This window comes from Salvelinus fontinalis, chromosome 28 (assembly GCF_029448725.1).
Source record: "Salvelinus fontinalis isolate EN_2023a chromosome 28, ASM2944872v1, whole genome shotgun sequence".
NCBI lineage: Eukaryota > Metazoa > Chordata > Actinopteri > Salmoniformes > Salmonidae > Salvelinus > Salvelinus fontinalis.
Window position 1 is genome coordinate 22,662,213 of NC_074692.1, and position 17,827 is coordinate 22,680,039.

Below are 17,827 nucleotides of genomic sequence, written 5' to 3' on the forward strand. Positions count from 1 at the left end.
GTTTTGAGTTGGAGCCATGCCAATGATGGTAGACTGAGTTTTATACTTGGTTATTACTTTATTACAATCTCATTTACATTATTTCAACAAAAGCCAATATCAGCCATGCTTAATTTAAAAGTTTACAACTGACTACAAAAGTAACACTGGTCATTTTTGGACAAGATAGCTTTTTCTCTATAGACATGGAATGCATAATAAGTTAAGGGCTTCAGGTGACCTGTGGTTTCAGGTCGATACTGGGTGTCTTCAGCCTCCCCTTAGACGGAGCGTCAGGTGAATAGTGCTTAGATTTCTGACACCATAGTCTTCCAGTTTCTTGCCATCATCGAGCTGCTTGCCCTCATGAATCAGCCTCTGTTGGTTGGCTGGGACTCCCTCCTTGTTTTGGACCTTGGCTTTGAACTGGGTTACAGTCTCACCTGACACCACCTCATATGTGTGCGTCTGGCCCTTTTCATTTTTCAGGAACACCTGGATATGAGTGGGTTCTGTAATCAGCACCATCACTTTAGATCCTGAATGCAGGCCATAGTCACTCAAAGTTTTTGAATCATCGCTGAGACTGATGTTGTTCCCATTGACACCTGACAGCCTCTGCCTTTCCATGGCCACTCCAAAGTGTTGGTTGATCAGACTCTTGAGCGACCCCAGAGTGGTGTGTGGCTGAACCGTCAGGGGATGTGAGTCCCCATTCAAAAGTGTTATAGTGAGTTCCATGATAGATATCTGAAAGAGGATTTCATGTATTATTTATTTGGCCTTACAATACCATAGCTCAATTGAATGATTTAGTCTAATAACACTTTACTTAAAGCCTGCTGGTATAATGCTTTGTAACTTGTTAAAAGCATGTATGATCCTTTGTCTTATAATAAGGCTTTCAATATATAATGTCCACTCTCTATCAACATTTCTGCTGACTCAAATGGCTGGAATTTAGTGAGAATAATTATGAGATGATTGACAGACATAAGGGGGTATTATCATACATGCTCATGACAATTTATACAACATATTATAACCTTTATATTAACCTACAGGATTCAAGGCTACCATTGATTCAGCCCATTGTAATAACTAAAATAATGTGTTAGAGAATTGCTTGATAGCTATTTAGCTTTAACAGCAGAGTTATATAAAGTATTATAGCCTAATGATGAAAAAAAATCTTACCTTTTTCAGTAGATATTGTTGAGAAGTCCTTGTTGTGAAGTCTTGCAAACTGTTTCAACAAATAGTTTTGAGAAATCGGTATGTTGACAAAAACAACTTCTACGATTGAAGATGGTAACCGTGTACAGCTGAGCCTGGTATATAACAGCTGATCTGCTCCGCCCCTCAAATTCAGATTCGTTTTTCCTCTCTGCCTCCCACCACTTTCGGTTTCTATTCTCTGATAATAATGATGTAGTCTGCTGCAATTTATAGAGAGTTGTGTGCAATAAATCGTTTTTTTTTATTTATTGTTGAGTTAAGACTTAGAACAGAGTAAGAGCCTAAACCCCATGAAATAAAGTAGCCCAATGACTTGCTCCCATTCCAAGGATGTACATTTTTTTATATTTCGTTGTTGTTTATACATATCACACAAACATGTATAAAGCTCATTCCCTATAATTCGATACAATTCTCTCATTCTACATCATTCCCTATAATTCTAGACAATTCCCTATCATTCACACAGATACTGTATGTTGGACACCAGAAGGAGAAACCATTCTAGATCATTCCCTATAATTCTAGACAATTCCCTATCATTCACACAGATACTGTATGTTGGACACCAGAAGGAGAAACCATTCTAGATCATTCCCTATAATTCTAGACAATTCCCTATCATTCACACAGATACTGTATGTCGGACACCAGAAAGGGAAACCTAATGTCATTGTCGATGAAACCCAATCCTTGGGAAAACCCAGGCCCAGCTAATACTGCTAATGACTAACAATTGCAGGTATCTTGTGATACGTCAGACATACGTGAGTGCAGAGGGAATTTTAACAGCAATACAAATAGACACACCCTGCCTCACCTTTCCCAAAATGATAACAAGTCAGCAGTTGAACCATCACATGTTATTGTCAGCAGTTGAACCATATGGCTTTCGGACTTCACATCTCAGACTACCCAAAGTTATTCACCCTTATCTTCTCTAGTACAAACTGTAACCAGTGGAAGTACAGTTACTTGCATGTTCTCCAGTAAAGACAATTTTATTTCTGCATCTGTGGACATCTCCAAGGGTCAATGACCTCTGTGCATTTTACTAATGTAATTCTAATGAGTCAGAACTGATGTCTGCCATGTCAGCTGAGGTAAGTGGTATTGAAAGCTGTTCAGAGACTACTGAGAAGTACAGTGCATTCAGAAAGTATTCAGACCCCTTGATTTTTTCCACATTTTGATACGTTACACCCTTATTGTAAAATGTATTCAATGGTTTAATTTCCTCATCAATGTACACACACTACCCCATGACAAAGCAAAAACAGGTTTTTATAAATGTTTGCAAATGTATTAAAAATAAAAACAAATCACATTCACCAAGTATTCAGACCCTTTACTCGGTACTTTGTTGAAGCATATTTGGCAGCGATTACAGCCTTGAGTCTTCTTAGGTATCACGCCTCAAGCCTGGCACACCTGTATTTGGGGAATTTCTCCCATTCTTCTCTGCAAATCCATTCAAGCTCTGTCAGGTTGAATGTGGAGCGTCGCTGCACAGCTATTTTCAGGTCTCTAGAGATGTTAGATCGGGTTCGAGTCTGGACTCTGGCTGAGCCACTCAAGGACGTTCAGAGACTTGTCCCGATGCCACTCCTGCATTGTCTTGGCTGTGTGCTTAGTGTCGTTGTCCTGTTGGAAGGTGAACCTTCGCCCCAGTCTGAGGTCCTGAGCGCTCTGGAGCAGGTTTTCATGAAGTATCTCTCTGTACTTTGCTCCGTTCATCTTTCCCTCGATCCCGACTAGTCTTTTAGTCCCTGAAAGATGAAAATATATATAAAAACATTTCCCTAAAGTATGATTTTCTAATGTTAATGTCCCTCTACAAAAAAAACGTAAATACATATTTTTTTGTCCTTGAAACCATTAATTAAAATACTGTAGAATTCCATCCATTCCTATGGAGGACTGCTTCTTCTAGGAAGTGTCAATATGGCTGACCGGTGGCTTCAAATGCTCTCGTTGGCCACTACATAGCATCAGCAATCCAGGGTTTATATTCATCATTTGGCCAAACATATCTGTCATAGGGCCAGACACATCTGTGCGGTGGTGGTCCTTCAAACACAAAACGTATCGTCTAAATGCAACATATCTACCGTGACAATGCCTGTACAAAGTTTACCGATTCGAGACTCTGCCCTCTATATGGGACTGCTGCATCAATACTTGATTCTGCTGAAGAATTACCCAATTCTTACCAAATCCGCGACGAGGTCAGTATAGCTAACGTTAGCTAGCCTATTGAAATAGTTTGAATATATGGAATCATTAGCTGTTGTTATTAACTAACGTTAGTTAGCTTGCAGGGGTCTTTCTGGTTATCAAATCAATCTTTATTTGTCACATGTGCCGAATACAACAAGTGTAGACCTTACCGTGAAATGCTTACTTACAAGCCTTTAACCAACAGTGCAGTTCAAAAAGAGTTAAGAAAATATTTACCAAATAAACGAAAGTAAAAAATAATAAAAAGTAACACAAAATAACAATAACGAGGCTATATTCAGGGGTTCCCGGTACCGAGTCAATGTGCGGGGGTACAGGTTAGTCGAGGTAATTTGTACATGTAGGTAGGGTTGAAGTGACTGCATAGATAATAAACAGCGAGTGTACAAAACAAATGGTCCGGTGTCCATTTGATTAATTGTTCAGCAGTTTTATGGCTTGGGGGTAGAAGCTGTTAAGGAGCCTTTTGGTCCTAGACTTGGCGCTCTGGTCAGTCAGACTATGGCTTGGGTGACTGGAGTCCCAGACAATTTTTTGTTTTTTCCTCTGACACCGCCTATTATATAGGTCCTGGGTGGCAGGAAGCTTGGCCCCAGTGATGCCCGTCAAGAAGTCCAGGATCCAGTTGCAGAGGGTGGTGTTTAGTCCCAGGCTCCTTAGTGAAAGAGATTTGCGTCAGTTCAAATCTGGTATCAGGACAAAATGTGATTCAGAGTCACCGAATATACTTTAAGTATTTTAATTAAACTCATGCGATAAATGGTAAATGCAATTTTCGTATATACGGGTTCGCTGTATCACCGCGCAGGGTAAAACAGGGAACTGTGGAATGTACTCAAATAGCAGTTCTTATACTATGACAGCTTTAGTTCCAACTCGTCCGTTGGCCTATCATAGTAGAGGCTGAGCGCGGTTTAAACTTTGCTCAGCCTATGCTGGCACTCGGACTTGTCCAAGTCCCATGGTGCTCTCCTCTGTCCGCATCTGGTTGTTGGGTAGATTAGATCCGTCTTGTGTCGCCGTCGATTCTACACTCGAACAGTTCCTAATATGGTATTGTCCAGTGCTCTACCCTCCCTGGTTGGCTTAGAGATATGCACCCCTCCCCTCTCCAGATTGACCACAGCCTGTATAGCCTGTCCCTCTATGTTGATCAGTCTTTACACACCTACACATCTGTATTGTTTGTGTGTGTGTGTAACAAAACAATATTCATCTTCAAACAATATGGTAGCGGGCTATAGTGCATAAACATAAATCCTAACATTAACTTAGTGATGAGCTTCTTGGACACTATGGTGTTGAACGATGAGTTGTGGTCAATGAACAGCATTCTCACATAGGTGTTCCTTTTGTCCAGGTGGGAAAGGGCAGTGTGGAGGGCGATTGAGATTGCGTCATCTGTGGATCTGTTGGGGCGGTATGTGAATTGGAATGGGTCTAGGGCAGGGGTGCAGAATTAGAATTTAAAGAGGTCCAGCGACTAACATTTTCTCCCCCCAAAGGTCCAAACCATTAAAATGTCTAACGTGCGCTATGATTTGGGGGCATATGTAGTTCTTCTATATGTATAGCTAATAAACAAAGTACTACATTTCAATAACATTTCAACAATATTTATTGCACATTTTCAATGCAGACACATTAAACATGAGGTAAAATAAATATGCAGCCTAATCATGAATAAAAGTAGGCCTATCACAAATGTTCTCATTTCAAGCAAAACAAGACTGCATCTTCACACAAAAATAACAAAAGTGCCTGGTTCTGAAAAAAGTGCTTTGATTTTTGAACAGATAAGAAACCACAAGTTAAATATTTATCTTTCCTACTCTCTCCCACTTAATTTCTTCATCTCCTTTCTTTAGTTAGAGAAATTGGCTTTTGCTTGGCCTGCCAGTAATTTGAACTTTGGCTGGAATGGAGTCAGTGCCATTCTCATGCACATATGTAAAGTTGAAGTCGGAAGTTTACATGCACCTTAGCCAAATACATTTAAACTCCATTTTCCACAATTACTGACATTTAATCCTAGTAACAATTCCCTGTCTTAGGTCAGTTAGGATCACCACTTTATTTTAAGAATGTAAAATGTCAGAATAGTAGTAGAGAGAATGATTTATTTCAGCTTTTATTTCTTTCATCACATTCCCAGTGGGTCAGAAGTTTACATACACTCAATTAGTATTTGGTAGCATTGCCTTTAAATTGTTTAACTTGGGCCAAACGTTTTGGGTAGCCTTCCACAAGCTTCCCACAATACGTTGGGTGAATTTTGGCCCATTTCTCCTGACAGAGCTGGTGTAACTGTGTTAAGTTTGTAGGCCTCCTTGCTCGTGTTACACCCCTGAAAAAGGGGGGGAAAGAATCACAATTGTGATACGGAATGTTTACTCATTGAGAACTTTCAGTGCAAATCATTTTACATAAGTAACACATTTTACAGAATAACAGATCTACAGGAAATAGAGTTTTGTAGGGTACCAGGCTTATTCAAGTCACAACGTATACACTGTACATCACTGAAACAAATACTATTTTCAATATATAATATAATAATATAAGCTTTAACTCAGTAAACCATAACTCAATTTATCAACAGGCAATAAAGTGTTTGAAAAACCATTACACAAATAACGCCGCAAAATCTCTTATTAACAAAGCACCTGTTCATTCACAATCGACATAAAATGGCAGCTACGTAGCAGTACCTAGCAATACGAAGCTAGCTGCAACCGAGCACGGTTCATATTACTCTCTGCAAACTTAACTAACTTCCTCAATATGTTACTAAAACAAACCTTAAACACTCTTGACATGTTAGCAAGTTATTACATTTAAATTACTCTTTTTAATCATCAATAACGTACCTGAAAAGGGGGGGGGGAAGAATCACAATTGTGATACGGAATGTTTACTCATTGAGAACTTTCAGTGCAATGAGAAAAAGACCGCGAATTCTCCGTGAACTTGAGTGGAGACCAGAGCAATCGATCTCAGGCTCATAGATTAAGAGCATTTAGTAGATCACAGATTAACACTTTTACCCACGACAACATAAAGTAATCAACATAACGTTTACACATTCCCCTCACAATTCGTACCCTTTGTATGCTTGACGGATTTTAACACAATTATATAAATGTTATCAATCTATCAACTAATACTGAATGCATGATCTTCTTAACCTTAGATGTTTTAAGATCCTCACATACTATGAATTTACTAATACTGTTTAATGTATAACAGGCTATTAGTATTTCCTTTAACCTGTCACACTCGCACACACTTTTTCAGTTCTGCCCACAAATTTTGAGGTCAGGGCTTTGTGATGGCCACTCCAATACCTTGACTTTGTTGTCCTTAAGCCATTTTGCCACAACTTTGGAAGTATTCTTGGGGTCATTGTCCATTTGGAAGACCCATTTGCGAATAAGCTTTAACTTCCTGACTGGTGTCTTGAGATGTTGCTTCAATATATCCACATAATTTTCCATCCTCATGATGCCATCTATTTTGTGAAGTGCACCAGTCCCTCCTGCAGCAAAGCACCCCCACAACATGATGCTGCCACCCCCGTGCTTCACGGTTGGGATGATGTTCTTCGGCTTGCAAGCCTCCCCCTTTTTCCTCCAAACATAATGATGGTCATTATGGCCAAACAGCTCTATTTTTGTTTCATCAGAACAGAGGACATTTCTCCAAAAAGTACGATCTTTGTCCCCATGTGCAGTTGCAAACTGTAGTCTGGCTTTTTTATGGCGGTTGTGGAGCAGTGGCTTCTTCCTTGCTGAGCAGCCTTTCAGGTTATGTCGATGAAGGACTCGCTTTACTGTGGATATCGATACTTCTGTACCTGTTTCCTCCAGCATCTTCACAAGGTCCTTTGCTGTTGTTCTGGGATAGATTTGCACTTTTCGCACCAAAGTACGTTCATCTCTAGGAGACAGAACGCGTCTCCTTCCTGAGCGGTATGACGGCTGCGTGTTCCCATGGTGTTTATACTTGTGTACTATTGTTTGTACAGATGAACGTGGTACCTTCAGGCGTTTGGAAATTGCTCCCAAGGATGAACCAGACTTTTGTTATTAGGTTTTTGTTGATTTCTTATGATTTTCCCATGATTTCAAGCAAAAAGGCACTGAGTTTGAAGGTAGGCCTTGAAATACATCCACAGGTACACCTCCAATTGACTCAAATGATGTCAATTAGCCTATCAGAAGCTTCTAAAGCCATGACATCACTTTCTTGAATTTTCCAAGCTGTTTAAAGGCACAGTCAACTTAGTGTATGTAAACTTCTGACCCACTGGAATTGTGATACAGTGAATTATAAGTGAAATAATCTGTCTGTAAACAATTGTTGATAAAATTACTTGTGTCATGCACAAAGTAGATGTCCTAACTGACTTGCCAAAACTATAGTTTGTTAACAAGAAATGTGTGGAGTGGTTGAAAAACCTAAGTGTATGTTAACTTCCGACTTCAACTGTAGGTTCTCATTGGTGAGTCTAGAACGGTACTTATTTTGAATGATGTTTGTAGTGTAGAAAGAAGACTCACAACTGTATGTGGAGCCAAACATGGTCAAGGTGTGTAGTGCTACTTTGGTTAAACCAGGGAAAACAGTCTCAGACACAGCCTGCAGCCAGAAAGTGTCATGATCAGTTAGTTGAAAGTGCTCTTAGTACAACATTTGCTTGCGGATCAATCAGTTCAATCTGTAGAGATCCAGCATGTGCCCACTTGAAGGTCTGTGTCACCTCCTTTGACAATCCCCTGACATCTGTGATGAGGAATGGATTCTCAATTAGAAGGAGCTGCTGTCCAAGGCTGAAGCTGTCAAAGCGATTTCTGACGTTTCCAGTCAGCGTATCTATTACATTTACATTTAAGTCATTTAGCAGACGCTCTTATCCAGAGCGACTTACAAATTGGTGCGTTCACCTTATGACATCCAGTGGAACAGCCACTTTACAAACAGTGCATCTAAATCTTTTAAGGGGGGGGGGGGTCAGAAGGATTACTTTATCCTATCCTAGGTATTCCTTAAAGAGGTGGGGTTTCAGGTGTCTCCGGAAGGTGGTGATTGACTCCGCTGTCCTGGCGTCGTGAGGGAGTTTGTTCCACCATTGGGGGGCCAGAGCAGCGAACAGTTTTGACTGGGCTGAGCGGGAACTGTACTTCCTCAGTGGTAGGGAGGCGAGCAGGCCAGAGGTGGATGAACGCAGTGCCCTTGTTTGGGTGTAGGGCCTGATCAGAGCCTGGAGGTACTGAGGTGCCGTTCCCCTCACAGCTCCGTAGGCAAGCACCATGGTCTTGTAGCGGATGCGAGCTTCAACTGGAAGCCAGTGGAGAGAGCGGAGGAGCGGGGTGACTTGAGAGAACTTGGGAAGGTTGAACACCAGACGGGCTGCGGCGTTCTGGATGAGTTGTAGGGGTTTAATGGCACAGGCAGGGAGCCCAGCCAACAGCGAGTTGCAGTAATCCAGACGGGAGATGACAAGTGCCTGGATTAGGACCTGCGCCGCTTCCTGTGTGAGGCAGGGTCGTACTCTGCGGATGTTGTAGAGCATATGAAGTCAACATAAGGAGAAACATCTCTCTCACACTGAATCAGTTCCTGCACTTTTGGGAAGTGTGCACAGTCTCCTTGAAGATCTTCCTTGAACACTTCCAGTTTCCTCTGGAAGGAGCGGACAGATGTCATCAAATCACAAACTGAATTGTTCTTGCCCTGTAGTTTCACTTTGAGCTCATTAAGGTGTGATGTCTATCAAAAAGCAACAGTGTGCATTTTGCTCTCGTCTTGCAAAAAACTGTGAAAACTGTGTTGCCTTCTGACTCTTGAGCTGTACTAGGAAAGCTGTTATTTCCCTTTGAATGGACCAAAAGCGTTGCAACACCCTACCTTTACTGAGCCATCTTACGTTGTTGTGCAGCAGTAGGTCATTTGCCTCAACTTCTTTCAGGAATTCTTTCAGCAGGTCATGTTGATGAGATGAGGATGCCCTGAGGAAGTTGATGAGTTTCATCATTGTATTCATCACTTCAGCATACTCTTCTGACAGATTGGCGCAGAGGACAGACTGATGAATGATGCAGTGGTAAGCTGTGAGATCATTGTTGTCCTCTTTCAGCCGTGCCACAGCTCCTCTCTCTCTTCCTGTCATGGCAGGGGCCCCGTCTGAGGTGATGGAGATCGCTTGTTTTAGATCTATCCCCCTCTTTCTCAGCATCTCCTATATGACCATGTCTATGTCTTTCCTCTTGTATGTGTCTCGGGTGGTGTTACACCTAACAGGTCTTCACAGGATTCCTTCTCTGTGTGGTAAAATCTAACATATACCAGCAGCTGGGCATTATTACTCACATCAGTAGATTCATCAACAGCTAATGCTATGCATGGTTCACTCCGAATATCTTCATCAAGCTGTGTTAATACATCCTCTGTTAGTATTTCACTCTTTCTTGCTGATGTTGTACGTGACATTTAGATTTGCTTGATCTTTTCACACAGCTCGACTTTTTGTTTACCGTCAAGTAAAGTTTTAGCAACAGCATTCATGCAATTTCTCACCACTCCCCCGTCAGTAAATGGCTTTTGGTGTTGACCCAAAATCCAAGCAAGTTTTTAGTGAACATTCGTTTGCACCTTGTTGGGCAGTGAATGCATGGGAGAGGACTCTGGTGGACCGATCATACAGGGCTTTGAGTTTGTGTATTTTGCGTCCCCTCACCTTAGACTGCTGTGGATATGTTTGCTCAAAAGATCTGTGCTTTGTCTCGTAGTGGCACTTCACGTTGGCACTTTTTATTAGAGCCACGGTCTCTGAACATATCAGGCAGAGTGGTTTGACACTCACTGCGGGAAGGATAAAGGCATATTTGTCTGTCCACTCCTCTTTGAAAGCTCGATTTTCTGTATCAACTTTCCTAACTTTAGCGCACGTCATTCTATCATTTCTCCTCTAGCTTCCGCTTTTGCTTCTCTCGCTGTCTCTCTCTCTGACAACATCAGTCTCCTAACATGCATTGTAAACATTCACTTTGATTGGCAGAGTTTCGTGAAGTGATTTAAATAGCACACGTGATTGGACAAAACACAGTAGTATGGGGCACTGTTTGGGACCTTCCCAGCTGTGCTGAGCCAGCGCAGTATATGTACATTGAAAAAAAGGTTGCTTCATCAGTATTTAATTGAACAATTATTTATGAGAAATGTGTCAAGGTCCAGATAGAACCTTCACTCGGTCCGGACCGAGGTCGCCCAATTGTGCACCTCTGGTCTAGGGTATTCGGGAGGATGCTGTTGATCGTGAGCCATGACCAGCCTTTCAAAGCACTTCATGGCTACCGACGTGAGTGCTACGGGGCGGTAATCATTTAGGCAGATTACCTTTGCTTCCTTGGGCACAGGGTCTATGGTGGTCTGCTTGAAACATGTAGGTATTACAGACTCGGTTAGGGAGAGGTTGAAAATGTCAATGAAGATACTTGCCAGTTGGTACGCGCATGCTTTGAATACACGTCCTGGTAATCTGTCTGGCCCCGCGGCTTTATGAATTTTGACCTGTTTAAAGGTCTAGCTCACATCAGCTACTGAGAGCGTTATCACACAGTCGTCCAGAACAGCTGGTGCTCTCGTGTATATGTCAGTGTTGCCTGCCTCGAAGCGAGCATAAAAGACATTTAGCTCGTCTGGTAGGCTCGTGTCACTGGGCAGCTGATGCTTGGGTTTCCCTTTGTAGTCCGTAATAGTTTTCAAGCCCTGCCACATCCGACAAGCTTCAAAGCCGGTGTAGTAGGATTCAATCTTAATCCTGTATTGACGCTTTGCTTGTTTGATGGTTCGTCTGAGGACATAGCGGGATTTCTTATAAGTGTCCAGATTAGGCTCCTGCTCCTTGAAAGCGGCAGCTCTAGCCTTTAACTCAGTGCGAATGTTGCCTGTAATCCATGGCTACCGGTTGGGATATGTACGTACGGTCACTCTGGGGACAAAGTTGTCAATGCACTTATTGATGAAGCCGATGACTGAGGTGGTACAGTCCTCAATGCCATTGGATGAATCCCGGAACATATTCCAATCTGTGCTAGCAAAACAGGCCTGTAGCGTAGCATCCACATCATCTGATCACTCTTATAGCGAACTTGTGTAACACCTAACAAGTGACAACAATTACTACTGATTGCTCTTAATACAGGACTGCATTAACTATTTTCAACTAATTTGTGGTAGACATCGTAAGGGTATAAGGGTATGGGGCTACTTGATCATTTGCAAACTATGCTTTGGCAAGGTTAACATGTCCCTTTGCCAAGACCTTTCTACTTTGCTCTGTCTGTTTTCAGCCAATCAGCCTCTGCTCTAAGAACCTCCCTCATCTTTCCTGACAACAGTTGCTGTCATAGTTGCATTGTTTCAATGCACTTAAAGAAGAAAACTTTAAGTGGGTGTGCCTCTGCAGAACGTTACAAGGACAGGCCTGTGAATGTCAGTGGAGCAAGCTGGTACAACCAGGCAGATTGACTGGGGTGATGTGAAGGCCTTCACTCGCATACTACAAAAGTACTACACTCACCCTGCTCACCTTGAAATACTTGAGTATCTTTGTGCCGTGGTGTATTTTGGTTTGAACAATGGTAAATACATGTTACCTATTCTTGAAAGATACAAATGTATATTATAATTTAAGATGAAGCAAATGTGCTGTAGGAAATGAATATCAGTAACTATTTCAACCTTGAATGCAATTCATTTAACACCATATCAATATGCAATATTAAGATTTATCAGACCATGAAGCATTGTGTATATTGCTGACAAGGCTGGCCTGTAGTTTCCTCATGTGGACTGCCTTCAGTTTAGTTTGAGTCTCAACTCAACTGTAAATGTTGTTACTCTTTCTGTCTCTATCAGGCCAAATAAGGGAGCAACAGCACATCGGACTGAAACTGACAAAGTATTTTACATCCTGATGCATTTGATTTAACTGTATTTTATAAATGAAAGCAAAAACCAGTCCATTACCTTATGTTGCTTTAACTTTTGTTTTGAGTTGGAGCCATGCCAATGATGGTAGACTGAGTTTTATACTTGGTTATTACTTTATTACAATCTCATTTACATTATTTCAACAAAAGCCAATATCAGCCATGCTTAATTTAAAAGTTTACAACTGACTACAAAAGTAACACTGGTCATTTTTGGACAAGATAGCTTTTTCTCTATAGACATGGAATGCATAATAAGTTAAGGGCTTCAGGTGACCTGTGGTTTCAGGTCGATACTGGGTGTCTTCAGCCTCCCCTTAGACGGAGCGTCAGGTGAATAGTGCTTAGATTTCTGACACCATAGTCTTCCAGTTTCTTGCCATCATCAAGCTGCTTGCCCTCATGAATCAGCCTCTGTTGGTTGGCTGGGACTCCCTCCTTGTTTTGGACCTTGGCTTTGAACTGGGTTACAGTCTCACCTGACACCACCTCATATGTGTGCGTCTGGCCCTTTTCGTTTTTCAGGAACACCTGGATATGAGTGGGTTCTGTAATCAGCACCATCACTTTAGATCCTGAATGCAGGCCATAGTCACTCAAAGTTTTTGAATCATCGCTGAGACTGATGTTGTTCCCATTGACACCTGACAGCCTCTGCCTTTCCATGGCCACTCCAAAGTGTTGGTTGATCAGACTCTTGAGCGACCCCAGAGTGGTGTGTGGCTGAACCGTCAGGGGATGTGAGTCCCCATTCAAAAGTGTTATAGTGAGTTCCATGATAGATATCTGAAAGAGGATTTCATGTATTATTTATTTGGCCTTACAATACCATAGCTCAATTGAATGATTTAGTCTAATAACACTTTACTTAAAGCCTGCTGGTATAATGCTTTGTAACTTGTTAAAAGCATGTATGATCCTTTGTCTTATAATAAGGCTTTCAATATATAATGTCCACTCTCTATCAACATTTCTGCTGACTCAAATGGCTGGAATTTAGTGAGAATAATTATGAGATGATTGACAGACATAAGGGGGTATTATCATACATGCTCATGACAATTTATACAACATATTATAACCTTTATATTAACCTACAGGATTCAAGGCTACCATTGATTCAGCCCATTGTAATAACTAAAATAATGTGTTAGAGAATTGCTTGATAGCTATTTAGCTTTAACAGCAGAGTTATATAAAGTATTATAGCCTAATGATGAAAAAAAATCATACCTTTTTCAGTAGATATTGTTGAGAAGTCCTTGTTGTGAAGTCTTGCAAACTGTTTCAACAAATAGTTTTGAGAAATCGGTATGTTGACAAAAACAACTTCTACGATTGAAGATGGTGACCGTGTACAGCTGAGCCTGGTATATAACAGCTGATCTGCCCCGCCCCTCAAATTCAGATTCGTTTTTCCTCTCTGCCTCCCACCACTTTCGGTTTCTATTCTCTGATAATAATGATGTAGTCTGCTGCAATTTATAGAGAGTTGTGTGCAATAAATCGTTTTTTTTATTTATTGTTGAGTTAAGACTTAGAACAGAGTAAGAGCCTAAACCCCATGAAATAAAGTAGCCCAATGACTTGCTCCCATTCCAAGGATGTACATTTTTTTATATTTCGTTGTTGTTTATACATATCACACAAACATGTATAAAGCTCATTCCCTATAATTCGATACAATTCTCTCATTCTACATCATTCCCTATAATTCTAGACAATTCCCTATCATTCACACAGATACTGTATGTTGGACACCAGAAGGAGAAACCATTCTAGATCATTCCCTATAATTCTAGACAATTCCCTATCATTCACACAGATACTGTATGTTGGACACCAGAAGGAGAAACCATTCTAGATCATTCCCTATAATTCTAGACAATTCCCTATCATTCACACAGATACTGTATGTCGGACACCAGAAAGGGAAACCTAATGTCATTGTCGATGAAACCCAATCCTTGGGAAAACCCAGGCCCAGCTAATACTGCTAATGACTAACAATTGCAGGTATCTTGTGATACGTCAGACATACGTGAGTGCAGAGGGAATTTTAACAGCAATACAAATAGACACACCCTGCCTCACCTTTCCCAAAATGATAACAAGTCAGCAGTTGAACCATCACATGTTATTGTCAGCAGTTGAACCATATGGCTTTCGGACTTCACATCTCAGACTACCCAAAGTTATTCACCCTTATCTTCTCTAGTACAAACTGTAACCAGTGGAAGTACAGTTACTTGCATGTTCTCCAGTAAAGACAATTTTATTTCTGCATCTGTGGACATCTCCAAGGGTCAATGACCTCTGTGCATTTTACTAATGTAATTCTAATGAGTCAGAACTGATGTCTGCCATGTCAGCTGAGGTAAGTGGTATTGAAAGCTGTTCAGAGACTACTGAGAAGTACAGTGCATTCAGAAAGTATTCAGACCCCTTGATTTTTTCCACATTTTGATACGTTACACCCTTATTGTAAAATGTATTCAATGGTTTAATTTCCTCATCAATGTACACACACTACCCCATGACAAAGCAAAAACAGGTTTTTATAAATGTTTGCAAATGTATTAAAAATAAAAACAAATCACATTCACCAAGTATTCAGACCCTTTACTCGGTACTTTGTTGAAGCATATTTGGCAGCGATTACAGCCTTGAGTCTTCTTGGGTATCACGCCTCAAGCCTGGCACACCTGTATTTGGGGAATTTCTCCCATTCTTCTCTGCAAATCCATTCAAGCTCTGTCAGGTTGAATGTGGAGCGTCGCTGCACAGCTATTTTCAGGTCTCTAGAGATGTTAGATCGGGTTCGAGTCTGGACTCTGGCTGAGCCACTCAAGGACGTTCAGAGACTTGTCCCGATGCCACTCCTGCATTGTCTTGGCTGTGTGCTTAGTGTCGTTGTCCTGTTGGAAGGTGAACCTTCGCCCCAGTCTGAGGTCCTGAGCGCTCTGGAGCAGGTTTTCATGAAGTATCTCTCTGTACTTTGCTCCGTTCATCTTTCCCTCGATCCCGACTAGTCTTTTAGTCCCTGAAAGATGAAAATATATATAAAAACATTTCCCTAAAGTATGATTTTCTAATGTTAATGTCCCTCTACAAAAAAAACGTAAATACATATTTTTTTTGTCCTTGAAACCATTAATTAAAATACTGTAGAATTCCATCCATTCCTATGGAGGACTGCTTCTTCTAGGAAGTGTCAATATGGCTGACCGGTGGCTTCAAATGCTCTCGTTGGCCACTACATAGCATCAGCAATCCAGGGTTTATATTCATCATTTGGCCAAACATATCTGTCATAGGGCCAGACACATCTGTGCGGTGGTGGTCCTTCAAACACAAAACGTATCGTCTAAATGCAACATATCTACCGTGACAATGCCTGTACAAAGTTTACCGATTCGAGACTCTGCCCTCTATATGGGACTGCTGCATCAATACTTGATTCTGCTGAAGAATTACCCAATTCTTACCAAATCCGCGACGAGGTCAGTATAGCTAACGTTAGCTAGCCTATTGAAATAGTTTGAATATATGGAATCATTAGCTGTTGTTATTAACTAACGTTAGTTAGCTTGCAGGGGTCTTTCTGGTTATCAAATCAATCTTTATTTGTCACATGTGCCGAATACAACAAGTGTAGACCTTACCGTGAAATGCTTACTTACAAGCCTTTAACCAACAGTGCAGTTCAAAAAGAGTTAAGAAAATATTTACCAAATAAACGAAAGTAAAAAATAATAAAAAGTAACACAAAATAACAATAACGAGGCTATATTCAGGGGTTCCCGGTACCGAGTCAATGTGCGGGGGTACAGGTTAGTCGAGGTAATTTGTACATGTAGGTAGGGTTGAAGTGACTGCATAGATAATAAACAGCGAGTGTACAAAACAAATGGTCCAGTGTCCATTTGATTAATTGTTCAGCAGTTTTATGGCTTGGGGGTAGAAGCTGTTAAGGAGCCTTTTGGTCCTAGACTTGGCGCTCTGGTCAGTCAGACTATGGCTTGGGTGACTGGAGTCCCAGACAATTTTTTGTTTTTTCCTCTGACACCGCCTATTATATAGGTCCTGGGTGGCAGGAAGCTTGGCCCCAGTGATGCCCGTCAAGAAGTCCAGGATCCAGTTGCAGAGGGTGGTGTTTAGTCCCAGGCTCCTTAGTGAAAGAGATTTGCGTCAGTTCAAATCTGGTATCAGGACAAAATGTGATTCAGAGTCACCGAATATACTTTAAGTATTTTAATTAAACTCATGCGATAAATGGTAAATGCAATTTTCGTATATACGGGTTCGCTGTATCACCGCGCAGGGTAAAACAGGGAACTGTGGAATGTACTCAAATAGCAGTTCTTATACTATGACAGCTTTAGTTCCAACTCGTCCGTTGGCCTATCATAGTAGAGGCTGAGCGCGGTTTAAACTTTGCTCAGCCTATGCTGGCACTCGGACTTGTCCAAGTCCCATGGTGCTCTCCTCTGTCCGCATCTGGTTGTTGGGTAGATTAGATCCGTCTTGTGTCGCCGTCGATTCTACACTCGAACAGTTCCTAATATGGTATTGTCCAGTGCTCTACCCTCCCTGGTTGGCTTAGAGATATGCACCCCTCCCCTCTCCAGATTGACCACAGCCTGTATAGCCTGTCCCTCTATGTTGATCAGTCTTTACACACCTACACATCTGTATTGTTTGTGTGTGTGTGTAACAAAACAATATTCATCTTCAAACAATATGGTAGCGGGCTATAGTGCATAAACATAAATCCTAACATTAACTTAGTGATGAGCTTCTTGGACACTATGGTGTTGAACGATGAGTTGTGGTCAATGAACAGCATTCTCACATAGGTGTTCCTTTTGTCCAGGTGGGAAAGGGCAGTGTGGAGGGCGATTGAGATTGCGTCATCTGTGGATCTGTTGGGGCGGTATGTGAATTGGAATGGGTCTAGGGCAGGGGTGCAGAATTAGAATTTAAAGAGGTCCAGCGACTAACATTTTCTCCCCCCAAAGGTCCAAACCATTAAAATGTCTAACGTGCGCTATGATTTGGGGGCATATGTAGTTCTTCTATATGTATAGCTAATAAACAAAGTACTACATTTCAATAACATTTCAACAATATTTATTGCACATTTTCAATGCAGACACATTAAACATGAGGTAAAATAAATATGCAGCCTAATCATGAATAAAAGTAGGCCTATCACAAATGTTCTCATTTCAAGCAAAACAAGACTGCATCTTCACACAAAAATAACAAAAGTGCCTGGTTCTGAAAAAAGTGCTTTGATTTTTGAACAGATAAGAAACCACAAGTTAAATATTTATCTTTCCTACTCTCTCCCACTTAATTTCTTCATC

General features: G+C 41.2%; 2 protein-coding genes across 2 annotated transcripts; both read right to left on the reverse strand.

The window, feature by feature from the left end:
- Positions 1-38: 38 nt before the first annotated feature.
- Positions 39-1,334, reverse strand: LOC129826417 (polyubiquitin-like). The gene is made up of 2 exons (XM_055887123.1): positions 1,177-1,334; positions 39-729 (listed from the first exon to the last, which is right to left on the reverse strand). The coding sequence occupies exon 2, from the start codon at positions 718-720 to the stop codon at positions 250-252; it is 471 nt and encodes a 156-aa protein (XP_055743098.1). The 5' UTR covers positions 721-729; positions 1,177-1,334; the 3' UTR covers positions 39-249.
- Positions 1,335-12,550: 11,216 nt separating this feature from the next.
- Positions 12,551-16,793, reverse strand: LOC129826416 (polyubiquitin-like). Its single transcript, XM_055887122.1, has 2 exons — positions 13,689-16,793; positions 12,551-13,241 (listed from the first exon to the last, which is right to left on the reverse strand). Exon 2 carries the CDS (start codon positions 13,230-13,232, stop codon positions 12,762-12,764), a length of 471 nt encoding a protein of 156 aa, XP_055743097.1. The 5' UTR covers positions 13,233-13,241; positions 13,689-16,793; the 3' UTR covers positions 12,551-12,761.
- Positions 16,794-17,827: the final 1,034 nt, after the last annotated feature.